This window comes from Diadema antillarum, unplaced genomic scaffold (assembly GCF_040938485.1).
Source record: "Diadema antillarum isolate AM-2024a unplaced genomic scaffold, OU_Dant_1.0 seq00000855_RagTag, whole genome shotgun sequence".
In the NCBI taxonomy this organism is placed as follows: Eukaryota; Metazoa; Echinodermata; class Echinoidea; order Diadematoida; family Diadematidae; genus Diadema; species Diadema antillarum.
In genome coordinates this window covers 1-16,130 of record NW_027271726.1, presented here as the reverse complement: position 1 = coordinate 16,130, position 16,130 = coordinate 1, and the positions used below count along the sequence as shown (strand labels likewise).

At 38.2% G+C, this 16,130-nt stretch overlaps 1 protein-coding gene across 1 annotated transcript; it reads right to left on the bottom strand.

The window, feature by feature from the left end:
• Window positions 1-1,949: 1,949 nt before the first annotated feature.
• On the bottom strand, window positions 1,950-12,402 carry LOC139740503 (uncharacterized). Its single transcript, XM_071651096.1, has 6 exons — window positions 11,725-12,402; window positions 8,005-8,176; window positions 6,554-6,690; window positions 4,540-4,620; window positions 3,621-3,865; window positions 1,950-2,778 (listed from the first exon to the last, which is right to left on the bottom strand). The coding sequence occupies exons 1-6, from the start codon at window positions 12,400-12,402 to the stop codon at window positions 2,700-2,702; spliced, it is 1,392 nt and encodes a 463-aa protein (XP_071507197.1). The 3' UTR covers window positions 1,950-2,699.
• Window positions 12,403-16,130: the final 3,728 nt, after the last annotated feature.

Here is a 16,130-nt window from a genome sequence, read left to right as displayed (position 1 = left end):
AATAATGCAAGTCTTTTCAACAATAACACACTTCCGTATAGATTTTTTTTTTATGCGTCTAAACGCAGTTTCTAGTTTCGTACAAAAACCGCAAGTCTTTTCTGTAACGGTCTTGCGTTTTAAATATACAGCGTTGCTTGTGATTTGATGGACTTGCTTTGGATTTTTAGAATTGCGTTTAAACGCAACTGAGTTTAAGTTTCTTACAATTTTCTAGTTTCGGATGATTATCAAACGCAAGTCTTATCAGCGTTCCGTGTGATTTGATGGACTGGCATTTGATTTTCAAGGTTGCGTTTAATTTCTAATTTTGCGTACGAAATGAAAAATAATGCAAGTCTTTTCAACGATAACGCACTTCAGAAGATGTTTGGAGATGCGTTTAAACGCAGTTTCTTACAGTTTCGTACAAAAACTGCAAGTCTTCTCTGCAACGCTCTTGCGTTTAAATATAGCGTTGCGTGTGATTTGATGGACTTGCATTTGATTTTTAGAATCGCGCTTAAATAAACGCAATTGAGTTTTAAAAAAAGTTCCCTACAATTTTCTAGTTTCGTACAATGTATATGATTATCAAACGCAAGTCTTTTCAGCGTTCCGTGTGATATGACGGACTTGCAATTGCATTTGATTTTCGGAGTTGCGTTTAATTTCTAATTTTGCGTAAGAAATAAAAAGTAATGCAAGACTTTTCAACAAAAATGCACCTCCGTAGATGTTAAGAGATGCCTTTAAACGCAGTTTCTAGTTTCTTACGAAAACCGAAAGTCTTCTCTGCAACGCTTTTGAATACAGCGTTGCGCGTGATTTGATGGACTTCCTTTGATTTTTAGAGTTGCGTTTTAAACGCAATTGAGTTTCAGGTTCGTACAACTATTTTCTAGTTTCATATGATTATCAAACGCAAGCCTTTTCAGCAACGCACTTGCGTTTATGTGCAAAGTTGATTTGATACATCTGAATTAAATTTTTAGTTGCATTTAATTACATAAAATAGTTGCATTTTAATCAATTTAAACGGACCCAGGTTTCTATTTCCGCTTCGGAATAATTAACGTTTGATAGAATATTCGGATAAACGGAAACACCTATTTCATGTTCTGATAATGATTCTCTACTAGGACCTATAGGTGTAAAAAATGTGTGCGCGTTTAGAGAATAACGAGAAGGAGAAAAGGGGGAAAGTGAACTGCTTTGGGTACTACATGTAATTCTCCAATGTAAATGAGTGTGTGTCCTTTCTATTCTGGCGTACAAGACAATGGACGCATGGCGCGATCGCTACCGCGCAGTACACTAGCGAATTACCGAGTAGAAATGCTGCGAATCGGAGTGGAAAACAATTCTTTTTCAGAGAATGGCGATAAGATTTTGAACGAAAAAATTATGTCGACTTAGACGAGGGAATTAACACGTATTTCAGCTCAGTTGGCACTCAAAAATCAGGTCGACTTACGCGAGTTGTCGACTTATAAATGTCGACTAAGACGAAGAAATTTTCAAGGAATAACAAAGGCAAAAATCGGGACTTTTTTATCGTGTCGACTTAAGCGAGTTGTCGACTTATGCGATGTCGACTTAAGCGAGGTTTACTGTACTTCCGGTCAATTAAGATGAGCAGAAAAGTGCTAGTTTCAAAGACAACCCTGTATTTTGTTTCTGTCAAAGAAGATACCTTAATTGAAACAACAACAACAAAATGAAATAAGCATCAGTACACACAAAATGTATGGAACAGGAATTCCGTAAAGGGGAGGCGCCTTTAGAAAATTAAAGAGGGGCGTGTTTCCTCGCCCACCCCCCCCCCATTCTTTTCTTTTTATTTCTTTTGTTTTAACAAAAAAATAAAGAGGGGTGCGCGCCCGGTGCACCCCCCTCTGGATTTGCCACTGTGGAATCACTAAGAAATATAAATACACTAAAATCAAACAGTGAATGAGTGGCTTAGACTGAATATTGATTGGGCTGTTAATATTTAAGAGACAAAACATTTCACCAAATTTCTTGTCCTGTTGTACTTACACAGTCATGTACAAATACAATGCACGAAGAAAGCAAGTTCTGTTACAACTTACCAAAATTTCGACACGCTTCCATAATATTTCATTTTTAAGTCAATCATTTCATATTAGTGTGATAGTGAATATTCGCTTTACAAATAAAATAGATACTGTGTCTTATCGGAGGAATTTGGATTGTGTGAACGCGTGCCAAGTGCGAGCTATTCAGTTTGTTAAACCTGTACCAGAGTACAAAGTACCCACCGTGATAGTATGTGGTATTGAAACATGGCTTAGAAACAGCTACAAAATTATTTATCGACTACAAGTAATCCAAGACTTTAAACTTTGCTCCTTGATGACCAGAAGACGAAACTGAAGCCAAACTTGGCAAATGTTCTGTCGGAATATTCCTATATATTTATCCTGTAGGGTCTACACAGGTTTAGACAACTTATGGGTCTTCATGAGCCTGGCAGAGCATGCATGCATGTACGTACATGTATTTAAGCCTCAGACAAGAATGTGAAGTACATGTACTGCAGAATAAGTTACTTTTATGTTGCACATCTGTAACTGGCGCGGTGTTTCATTGTCCGAGTCTGTCCTTTTATGTTTCACCCCCATCTCGGTACAACAGGAACTCTCCATGAGTGAAAGTGTAAAAAGAGAGAGGTAAAATTTAGGATTCTTATGAGATCAGTAATCCTCCATTTGGCGTTGGATCGCATCTGCACACTGCACTTCGAAGACATTCTTCCAGTGAACATGGATGAGTCTGCAGAGGAAAGATCAATTATTTGAAAAATGTGAACAATAACTTTATCAAAATCGTTTCTGGAATAAAGTGTCTACAGTTATGCTTTATTATGGAAATTACTGATATCTCCTTATATTTCCGGCTTTATTGCCAAATTTTTATATAGTACCTGTAGGATATTTTGTGATGCAACTGAACTACCGGTATCCATATGCATTCCGTTTAATGTGATAACAATTACCGCTTCCAATGGTAAACAATGGCTTTAACCGCAACAATTATGATGCTTGGCATGTAAACAGCAAACGTTAATTTCCCGATTTCAATTCAGTCGTGGTCAGAAGTAGCTTACTGATTGTCTATATTATACAGTGGACTCCCGTTAAGCTGAAGTCTGCGCGACCGGCAATTTTTCTTTTGTTATATCAAAATTTTGTTGTAACCAAATAAATAATCAATAAAAAAAAAACGCATAGAGCGGATAATGTTGCTGTTTAAATTTTTACTTCGATGTAACCGGAATTTCGTTATAACCGTGTTCGTCATAACGGGAGTGCACTGTAGCTCCATGGTCGAAATGGTGTTATGATGAACGTGAGGAATGAACATACAATTATCCTTTTCAAAGACTGACTGGTTCCTCTTATATCTTCATATCTCATAACAAAATACATCTTGAAGCCGTTTTCACTATTTCAGTGACCAATATGCCCATTAACATGAGAAACAGTGGTTGCTGATTGTGTGTATGTCATCTGCCTGAAAGATTATGTCAGCGAAAAATGTCTTTACACTGAGTTACAGTTACATGTACTTCAGTTACCTATAGAAGTCTGATATAATGGCTTATCAATACACACCTGTCGAGAGTTCTGTAGATGTTCGGTAAAAGGAGGTGTACATCTAACGCGGCGTAGTTGATCATATCTTGAGTGAGCGGGCGCTTGGCCCAGAACCGGTAGATATAGCGCATTTTCTTTAGAAACTTCTTGTCCTTGTGGGTCGCTTCCTCCTCCACTATCTGGCACAAGTCTTTGAAGTTGATCCGGCCCCGGATGCTGGCGCCATCGATCGCGCATTGGTCCTGCAGCAGGTGGAATGCGATCTGTGGATCGGAAGTCGTTGATATTTTATTTTGAATTCGGGGAGATAACAACAATGACAACAACAACAACAACAACAAAATGTAACAGAAGTACATCAACTTGAAGATGTAACAAAAATATACTGACAGAATCTGAAAGGTCTAAAAGGCCTACACGTAGTCCAATCATTATGGGGTGTGGTTCCATTAAAATACAGCTATGTACCCGATACTCGATACTCGATACCCGATACTTTTTTATTGTCCAACCTTACGATTGCTTGGTTAACCCGTCTCTTTCGAGATTTAAACATTTTTAGAAACTACGCACAGGACACACCAAAATCCCGCAGGCGCTAGTTTAAGGTACCCTTCAATGTTTTATGTTAAGAACCGGACATCAAAGTGCTGATACCCTACTCTTTGTCACTCGTCCGTCTTCCGTTTTGTAATTCAGTGCAAATTTATTATCTGAGTGACATTTTACACTTGATAGGGAGCGTCAATCGGCAAGATGATCGGCCGATCAACTGATATGTCAGAATTCAATGCTGAAACCTGTTTTAGAACACACTACGAATCACTTATTTGTAGGAATTTCTTCGCAACTCGCTTGCGCTTGCATACCATGCTCTCTTGAACCCCTTCCCCTTCCCCCATCGTATCCCCCAAACATGCTCCGGGGACAAACTAACCGATGTATCGAAGATGTTGGTGAGGGTGACGCCAAACTGATGGTAGAGGGCAGCAGCATCTGATCTGCAGTCATGAATCACCTGTTTGAAAAATACGTAGAATTAAAATAAAATAAAATAAAATGAAATAAAAGTACAATGCACTCGTTCGTGAAAGTTACATTTCCGAGGCAATCACTTGACGATCTCACGTGTTGTGGAACAGCTCGAATAACATTTGAAGACTTGAAGCCAGTGTGCATGTCTATGATGTAGTCAATGGGGCATACTACTAATAAAATTGTACGTTTGTTTCTCACCTTGATCAGAAATTGAACAAAAAAGAAAACGAAAAAGAATGGACGAACCGCATTTACGGTGATGAAACTAGCATCAATTTTTTTCAAATGACAACATGTCATGACAAGAAACCACATGAACAGTGAATAGATGAAGGGGCGAAAAGTGCTATGATGCAGCAGTTCCTGATATAAAATTGACATGAGTAGAGCCTATAATGAAGAGGCGTTATAGGGAAATGAAAGCCAAATATTCACGTGGGTTGAATGGATGCAGAATGTCATGTATCAAAACACGTCAGCAGTTTGAGGAAAATCGGACAATCCGTTCAAAATTTAGGATTTTTAAAATCTCAGTCCAGCCATCGTTGGATGGGAAGACTACTACAGTTCATGACGACATGTATGAACAACAATTGTATAGGGAAAGTCTAAGGAGAATCCCACAAAATAAAAATTTACATCAAAATTATACATTCCATCGACTTGTTACGGACACAGGCCAACATTAAGGGTATAATGCATATCTCCCCCCCCCCCCCTAGCTTTCTGAAAGTCAAGTGCTCTTTCAGTGTGCTATAGAAAAGTGAAAATAGAGCTTATATTGAATTTTCTTTAGATATTCTTGATACTGTTTTCCATACATGACGGCACAAAGTGATGTAATCTTCTCATCAAGTGATCGCTGCACCAAAACTTAAACAAAAAGAAATCAAAACGTGTGAACGGATTGTCCGATTTTGCTCAAATTTCGCTAATGTGCATGTTTTACAAATATCGCTGAATTACAGTGCATAATAGGCTTCTCCTTTATGCTCGTCCATCGTGTCGGGGTTTTAAGTTTGTGAGATCATGTTGTCGGGTGATGACAATGGTGACATTGTGGGTTGTCTGCTCCACGCAACCACAAGGGAGCTGACTTTTGGTTTAAAAAAAAACACAGACAAAAACGTGTAATTCTAACAATAACTGGGGGAAAAAACAAGTCTGAATAATGAGCTTTGTTTGGGCTTTCTTCTACTATCAAAATGACCGCAATATCATACAAGTGAACATTACGTCTCCCTCGAAGGGCTAGACAATGAATTCATCACTGCGTCGTCTGAGGAAACTAATATACCAACGGACCCGAAACTATATATAGGAACTATTAATATTGAGTTCGTGTTTTGTCTCCTAAGCTACAAACAGCTTTTCTGATAGTCATTTACTTCAATTGAAAATTGAAAGAATATGTCTTAATTTGTGATTGTATGGATTGGCTACACGTTTACAAAATTACAAGTTGCTGTGTAGAACCTAGATGAAGAATACTACATTGATTGGGTATACATGGGAAAGTAAGAAATAATACAGGCGGCCTTTCAATGTTCCTCTTTGTGATTACAAAGTACCCTGATTCCTTGCTGATGTAATTTCATTAACAAAATATCGATGCACTAAGTAACCTACTCCTAAGTTATCAAAACCTTATAATCTCTCACATCTAAAGTATATTTTCTCTTATTGAATGTATGATAAAAAAATTCTTTGCTTCACACTTCTTTGCGTCACACTTTGAAGGTTCTCTACAACTTTAAAGATGAGCAAAATAATAATAATTCTGCCACATACCAAATAATTGAATATTTTCGTAATTTGTTTCCTTTTTTTTCCAGGAAAGTGGCCACCTTCACTTGTTCATATTTAAGAAGTTAAGCAGCTAAATAGGCAGTAAGAAGGAAAGAGAGAATGACCTTCAATACTGATGAACTCTCGAGAAAGTCAGTCAGGAGGCCATCAGTAAAGATGGACGGACACTTCTGGACATCGAAGATGTAAACGAGACCATTCATTTTGGCGATTTGCACCAGAGTCAGATCACCGGTACGACCTGCGCCGAAACAGAAAAACGCTAAAAACTTATAAAGGGATGGTGTATATTGGTTGAGGTGAAGATTCAGCATTTAACTTTTTGAAAAATACTTAGAAACCACTTTATGAAATGTTGAAAGAACATGATAATTCCATGTAGACTTCAAAGTTTACTTGATGAAAATCGGTCTTGAAATGGCTTATAAAGATATCCAAAAGACAAGGTAAAACAAAGCAATCCTATAAAAGGTGAGTCCCATCTTCTATTAGAATCAATCTCTTTCGGATACCTCAGCCATTTTAAAACCAATGTAGATCAAATGAATTCTGAATTCCTCTTAGAATAATAGCCTCTTTCATATTTCATAAAAGGATTCTCATTATCTCAAAAGATTATCATCAAAAGACGTTGGAAACCTGAAACCCCATCTCAACCGAAACTTTGATGTACACATACATTGTACCTTTAAGCTACCGTACATTTCAGAGAGATGTAAATACAATGCACTCCCGTTAAAACGAACGCAGTTATAACGAAATTCCAGTTACAACGAAGTAAAAAATCAAACCGCAACATTATCCACTTTATATATTTTCATTGTTTTTTGTTTTGTTTTGTTTTGTTTTGTTTTGTTTTGTTTTGTTTTTTTTTTTTTTTTGTTTTTTGTTCAGCTATGATAAGATTTCGATTTAACGAAAGAATCTGCCGGTCCCGAGGACTTCGTTATAACTGGAGTTCACATCATTCTTTACTGTAGCCAGCTGAAATGCTAATGCTTGTGGAAACTCAATCAATATGAATGGCAGAGGATTCCCGTCATTTCACACGACCTGCATGTTTTCGTCGTTGAGAATATTGAAAGAAGGAACCAGATGAATATCTTGCACATTGCTGGTCAGTGTAAAACATTGAAAAATTAAATCATAACTTACGGCCACAGAGTTGAAATTATCACAACATAGGCCTAATTGAGGGCATAAATATGCTGAATGTTAAAACTTGTGAAGTTACTATGCTACTCACAACCATATTATAGCAACTAAATTTCACTGCTAATATGTATATTTATTGAATAAGGGATTGGGACTTCCTTCTCTATTGACCGGGATTCAAACCGGACAAGGGGTATCGTTTATAGTAATATCTCGCGTTATGAAAATTCAAACCGGACAAGGGGTATCGTTTATAGTAATATCTCGCGTTATGAAATTAAGGCACGATATTAAAACTTCCTCTCCTCCCCCTCAAATACAAAACAATCAAACACAGAACAAAGCAAAACATAGAACAAGAACAATCAATAGAAAACTATTTAAAAATGTGATTTCCTACCAAGATCAACACCTTCGCAGTCTAACGCCACGACTAGTCCTGGGTGTTGGCCCTTCCTTTCCTTTCTTTCGGCGTGTTCGAGCATTGGCTGAAGAACCGAGTAGGACTGGCGCACATTTTGGATGATCTGGGCGTACTCCAGGGAGTACTCACGCCTGCCTCTCGGGAACGTCTGCAAGTTATGGTAGTGAAAGTCAGACTCACCTCAAGGTGTGAATCAGATAAAGCTACTTCAACAACGAATCCCCGCGGTATAGACAGAGTAGCTTTCAGAAAACAGTTCAACAGTTTTTATTATTTGAGTATTACTGTTCCTGTAACTTTGTTTTGTTTTAAATGTTTATCGATTGTCAATCCATTACAACAAGACCAGTGTGTGATCATAGAGGCCTACATATATGTAGATCATTAAGGTTACGGTTCGTTAATCCGAAAATTGAATAAAGTTCGTTCATCCTAAATTTCGTTTTCTGAATGTCCTTTACTACGAAGGTTCGTTAAATCCGGAAAAATTAAGCTTCGTAATTATTCCGAAAGGTTGGTTAATGCGAAAGTGAAATGGTTCGTTATTCCGAAAGTACGTTAATCTGGAAACGAAATAGGCCTAAGGCTCACTATTCGGAAGGTTACGTTCATTGGAAAATGAAACAAGGTTCGCGGTTCCGAAGGTTCGTCAATCCGAAAATAAAACAAGATTTGCTATTCCGAAGGTTCGTTAATCCGAAAATGGAACAAGGTTTTGTTACTACGAAAGTTTGTTAATCCGGAATGATAAAACAAAGAGTTGCGTAATTCCGAAAATGAGCTAGTAAACCACATTTAATAACGCAAATAATATGGTGTTACGATAGAATTGCCGTTGGTAGGACAGTATTCGCAAAACATTCAGTAACAAAGTAACAAAGTTTTTATTGTTTGAGTGTTATCAGATAATAGAAACTTTGTTTTCATTTGCATGTGTGTCAATTGTCAGAATTCTGACACCCAGATAATTAAGACCAGTGTGTGTACAAAAATTATTGTATATGACATCTAATATAGATTAGTATATAGGCTCTACAAGTCAGGATATCTGCCTCGTGGTCCGTGCATGGTCTACATCTGTCGCTGTTCCCTCCATTTTGCGCCCATACATTTTAAATGCAATACATGTGTACATCTGTATTTTCTTGTTCTCTGCACACTTGATCTGATATTTCATAAGAAAAGCGCAAACTCTAGAAGAAAAAAAAAACAGGTACTTGAAGCTGCCTTTATTGATTTTGACGGAAAGACATTATGACAATTATTGGAATTTTAAGTTTCGCGTTGACTTACAACACATGAATTCCAAGGAGATGATGCCAACACTGAACAAGTCGATCACTGACGTCAAGCAAATTGTCACTGAACTTTTCTATTTTTCACAAAACAGATGTAGGCCTACACCTTTTAATCAAATTATTTGAGAGTCTATACCAAGCTTGATATCATCGGAATTTTGGTTTACTGAAGAGCTAGGAGGGGAAATTGGGTGCTGAGTTGACGAAATTTATAAGCGTTCGCAATGCTCTACGATGAAAAATGGTGTTAGGGATCTATCACCTCAGCTGTTGTACATTGTGAAATATAAAACCAGAAATTTTCCCATGCATTTTCATTTCGCGAATATCGCTAGAGAAAGATTCGCGAAACTTTTGTTTTTGCTTGTTAGCTCATGAAACCCGGAAGTGCCCCCCCCCCCACTTTTGAAAACGTGGCGCCACGGCCATGTGTCAGACACTGTTCTGTGAACATTGAGTGTAGAAGAATTTGGGGTGAAAGGGCTAGCATGGCTATGTCAGGATGTGTCTACAGTGTTTTTTTTTTCTGAATCAAAACGTTTTCGTATAATAGCTCGCAGCTCCAAATGTAATTTGCATGAAGATCATTATACGCTTGCAAATACGCAACTTTGAATGCAAGTTATAGGGACTCCCTTCCTAAAAAATAAAAAAAAATGAAACCATAAATCAATATGTCGTGCGAGTTTAGCAGTCACAAGCCCAAGTTGCCATTTCGGCTTTAAAATGGTATACTCTAGGTGCCTATGTTCAATGATCGTTTTATTTCTGTTTAATCGTGCACCACTACATGCCCCAATTACAGATTATGTATCTTTTGTATGCATAATTGCAACAATTTATACATTTAGGGGGCCTATGGCTCTATACTGCCCTTATTATACCGTCAAGTATAGGTCTAGTCATTGATTCTCATGGGTAGGTGTTTGTGACACGGAATTTTGGACAGAATTAAAACCTTCAAAAGCTTTTTAATACGTACTTAAAGTTGACATTTTATCACAAATGTTTTAATGTAAAGGGATCCCCGGGAGCAGTTGTGATGAGTGTGACGTAAATGACAGACAGATGTTCGATTGCACCAATATTGTAATAATGAGATACAAGCACTACTGCTTTCTAAACGTTATGGGTGATCCTGGACAATGAACAGTTCCTTGCGACTTTCTTTACGCAAAATGTTGGTTTCATAATTATCAATGATAAAATTGTCATAATCATGAAACATGGGAAAGGGTTCATCAGTTTCGCGTCATTTTAGTAATGGAGAGTACCCCGGGTAAACTTCATGTACCAGTCAGACTGACCTAACGGCTGGGCTTCTATTTCTTAAAAAAAAATATAAATAAATAAAATTCCATTTCTTTCATCCAGTGTAGGCCCTATAAGTAGGCCTACTTAGAAAAAAAAAGAAAATAAAGTATTAGTAACACGATGCACACACACAACGCACACATATAGGCCTACAAACGTGTTTTTTTTTCTGTGTCCCTCTCTCTTAACTTGCTGTGTCATCATTTCTCTGATAAAAAGAAAAATGCGTTTATTTTCACATCACATGGTTGCGGATTACGAAAAACAACAAAAGCGAAGTTCTGTAACGTATTCTGAAGTCTTAAACTCTTAAGTCTGTGCAGGAGTCCTCTAAAAGGAGTATAGGCCGCTATGAATACGCAGACGCGATCTGTTGCAAATAGAACTTTTTAAAGGGCAATAGTGACGTTCAAGCTTTTTAGACCTAAACAAGTTCACCTCGAATAGAAATGTGGATTGTGTGATGCAGATAGAACACATCAGTGAGAGTCTGAGAAAAATCGGACAACCTGTTCAAAAGTTAAGAATTTTTTAATTTTCTGCTCAGTCAATCCTGGATGAGAAGACTACTACAGCTTGTGATGTCACATGCGTAGAACGATATAAAGAAAATATAAAGAAAATGCCACATAATTTTCACTTTCCTCGCATAATAAAAGAACGCTTGGCTTGCCTCTTTCAGAAGACAAGGAGAAAAATATAACCCGTAACAAACGCCAGTGACAAGTCGAGGAAATGTGCATTAAAAAAAATCTCTTTATATTTCTGTTATATTGTTCTACGCATGTGACATCACACACTGTAGTAGTTCTCTCATCAAGCAGTGACTGCGCAGATATACTTTAAAAAATAACTTTAAACGGATTGTCAGATTTTCCCCAAATTTTCACTGGTGTGCTCTACTAATAAATTGCTGCATTCACTCAATATTAACATAATATGAAAGCGGACTGGCATGCGGTCTCTCAAACAAAAACAGAAATAAATAATGTTCGTAATACCTTCTGAATATAAATACATGTACGAGATTATCATGGCTTCTAATGGATATCATGGTCAAATCACGAATGAAACAGCAACTTACTTGACAAATGTATGCTAGGTCGGCTTTGAAATCTTCCGGGTGGAAACCCTCGTACATGCATACTCGACTGGCGTGATCCAAGTAAAAATACTGAGGTACAGTGCGCAGAAAGCTGCAAAGTGCTTTGCTAGTTTTTATGTACTTATCAAATAGTCCATCGGGATCAACTGCATCTCTACGGACGACATCGAGAAGGATATCGACTGGGCACTTGTTCCATTTGCGAAGGACGTCAAACAGGACAGTGACAATGTCTCCGGTCCGGTGGTGGGGTACGTGACACGAAGATGGTTTGGGCCAGGCGGCTGGGAGCTTCTTGCTCGTATAGTCCTCAATATCATCGTAACACTGCGGTCGCTCGTCGAAGCAGTGCCAGATGCGGGTCACTGTCCACTTTCCCTTTCTTTTCTCTTTTATATTCACCAAAACTTGATCCCAGATAGAAAGAAGGTCGTCCACCTGTTCGACGATCTTCCCGAGGCCACACGACTTTCGAAGAGGAAACAGAGTTAGCTTTACCCGCAATTTTCCCTCCGTAGGATGCGTGACGGTGATCTCGGCGAGATTTACATCAACGTTGCTAACTTCTCCGCGGAGGTGGTTGGCGGTGGCGGTCTTCGCCTTGTTCGCCGGATTGTTCGCTGTAGTTTGTGCGGCCGCTCTGTGAGATTCAGACATAATTTTGAGAAAGTAGGTTGTATCTTTTCACTGTCCAACAAGGGAAATTAAGCGTCAGTATTGGCGATTTTGAGTATAAAACAACTGATTAACTTTTATCGCCCGCATTAACACCTGAGCCGACACCGAAAAACAGAAGTAGATCTCGACCGCCGCTTTATAAATGTACCAGTACATGTATAGAGGTTTAATAATATCAGAACAAAGGCTGATGATAATGTCGCCCATCTACGGTTCGGCACACGCACGTCATACACTGACGGTTTGATTTGCGGTGTTTCCTCGGATCCGGTATCCTCGTCCACAAGTGCGCCGTGCGCGCACAGTCCTTATGAACCTTTGGACCGTACGCTCTTTGCTTTGGACTGCGTGCTGCGTTTTCATACAGACAGATGAAAAGAAAAATGGGATGTCTATACAGGGTAGTCAGAAATCTATGGATTATGAAAACCCTAACCACAAATTTGTCTGTTTGCATAAGAAGTTTCTCATAATTTGTGTTGTTTTGTGTGTATAATAATAGTTGGTGGTCGATGGATATATAGCTCCCACCGCATGTCGATTTTCGAAGACGAGACTGACCGAGGTCACGGAAATCTAAGACTTTTCTATATAGCAATGTCCGAGTGGACTTCACTGGGATGTGCCAGGATAGAGGCCAAGGTCTTCATATCTGTAAACAAAGATGGCGAGTTGTCCGACAACTTTGTCAGACGAATTTGCTCTCAGCCAATCAGATGCAAGGATTTCAGTAGCTTCATGAAACATTTTGTCAGAAAAAAATATCTGACAAAATGCCTCATGAAATGTCCCGCTGAAGGCCTATTCAGTGCAGCGAGTCAGAAATCTTCAGTGTTGTCGTAACTTGTGATGGACGCTTTGTTAGTTCATGAATGTCTCCAATCTTCTAAAGGCGGTAGGCTCGGTACAAGAGTTTCCGCAATTAGCTGCCGTAACTAGGCAATATAGGGTAAAATTCCGTTTCTTTAATGACTGTACAGTGCAACGTGATAAATGTACCTGGATTCACAATATCTTATCTTGTAATACATTTGGATAAGATTTTGGTGCACATAACGTATCTTGGACGCTGTATTCTGATATGATATACGTAGTCATTGAATTGATGCCGATTTGGGGTTTTCGTTTTGGGCTCTTTTTTTGTTTTCTTTCTTTCTTTTTTTGGCACCCTGTACACAATTGGGCGTGTGTGCGTGGGGAAAACCATACAGGGGAATCCCCACCATCATGGCCTCGGCGCGCACGATCACGTCATAACAGGCGCGGCGATAAAGCCTCATTTGCATAAAGTAAGCAGCTTGTGTACGCACGCAAACCGTTGGGAAGTGTGATAACGCATGGGTTACACCTCTGTAGTTGCGCAATCAGTTGATTCGAGGTCAACTTTTCGGAGTAAGGACTGTAATCGTGAACTGCCAACACACTCCTTGCCATTGTCAGTGGAAATCTTTCTTCTCATTGTATGTAACAAGGCAATAACGAGTCAAGAGATGATTTTGCACTTTTACGATTTACCCTATTCTTTGCAACTTGTGAACAATTTGGGGTGTTGTTTTTTTCGGAAAAAAAATTAAGTGAAAAGACTAAATAGCCAAATACAAAAGTGATCTTCAATGCAACTATATTGTTTTAAAGGAAAGAATATGCGGGGATTAAAACACTGCAGTAGGCATTTGTCTAATGAATGTGTACCACACAAAGAGAAAAAAAAATCTTCCTTCTGTTTATTTATTTATTTATTTATTTGTTTATTTATTTTCATTTTTTTTCTATTTCTTCATTATCATTATTATTTTTTTTTTTTGCCGAGAGACGTTTATTACTGGAGAAACTGTAGATTAACATAACAGAGATTTGGTACCTTGAAAAGGTACCAGCAGCGTTTTTATATCCGCTCCTACACAACTATTGTATTGATTATTCTACACAACTGTTGTATTCTATTGATATTGTGTTATTTTGTGCATGAAAATGTTTTACATAGTTGGAAATGAAATAAATGAAATGAAATGAATGAATGAAAAAAAATCTTTAACAACAATAAGCATTAAAATCTATAACAATCATCATTATTGTTGTAAAAACACTTAGCGATGAAAATCAGTTGTTTGAGTACCATTTAAAGGGCATAAAAAATATTATTCAGCATAAGATGAAGGTTACCCACTCACCACATTTCCCTCGCTGTTTCACCACACTTTTCACACATGTCTACCCCATGTACATTCATTCGACACATTCACCATGCATCATACCTTGGAAAGCATACATCGGAAATGGGCTTAAACTTATACCGAACTTATTTGCCCCTCTGCACCAATAAAGATGATTGATTTGTGTGTGAAAGGCTATGTGCAGCTGGACAGTTGAAAACTTCATCAGGGTTAAATTCATCTATCTTACCGGATCTCGCCCAAAATTTCTTTGGATTTGTTTTGAATGTGTTGATTGAAGTGCTCCATACTAGTACATACGAAGGCAGACTGTTCCATTCCGATATCACTCTCAGAAATAGAGGATTGCATCAATTTTTTCTTGACACGCTTCTTCAAAATCTTAAATCGATGTCCTCTTGTTCGGCTACCAGATGAAAAGTCAAAGAAGTCAGTTGACTGGGAGAGCGTCTATTCCCTGTACAATTTTGTAGATTTGTATCATGTCTGACCTATTGTAACGTCTGTATAGGGCAGTGGACGTAGGTTTAGGTGTTCAAGATAGTGATGTGTATTGCAGATGTCGAAGGAGATGCACTAGTCTTGTTGCTCGACGTTGCACTTTTGTCTATTTTCACAGCATCTTTCACAGCATCATAGACATAGACGCAGTGGATATACAGTAGCACATCGAGAGCTCATAACGATATCCAGGTTTTTGAATTAAAAAAAAGAGAGATATGTTTGAATTAGAGCAGATGATGAGCACTAATGAGCTGTCAGGATTAAACATATAATTTACTCGAGATGGCGGTCATTCTTAAGTGTGTTACTCTTCTCATGAAGCTATCAGTAATGATGCGTATAATGTCTCAGCTTAGCCTCACCCATAACCCAACTCTGACACTATTGGAAAGGGCCAGGTTTGTGTTTGTCTCCCATTAGAGTGTGTTTTACACTAACATCTGTCTCACGTACCATTCCTGCTTTACAGTGGTATTTCAAAGAAAAGTGTTGAGTCATGTATTGCATTGCTACAGTGCACTCCCGTTATAACGAAATGCTCGGGACCGGCAGTTTTCTTTCCTTATAACGAAATTTCGTTATAACCGAACAAATACAATATATAACGAAAACAAGGAACCACGTATATATATCATATTATGTTTGCTGAATACTCATCATACACTGGAAAGCTATGTGAAATGTGATGGGATAACTGTATTACAATAATAAACGCAAGTTCCCCTCAGAAACTGTGCGTGACACAAGGAGCGAACACACAGTGGTGTGAAGCGTTCACCCATGCAGAGACGCTATAGATGCTTGTTCCGCTACGTATTTTCAAAAGCAATTCGCATTTCGTTACAACGGAGCACATTTCTTTTGTTTTTCTTTGTCTGTGGCGCTCGGAAAAGACGTCGTTATGACGGAAATTTTGCTATAACCGTGTTCGTTATAAGCGAACTTTGTACCATAGACTTCAATGGTGATAATTTTGGGACCAGAAGATTTACTTCGTTATAACGAAATTTCGTTATAACCGTGTTCGTT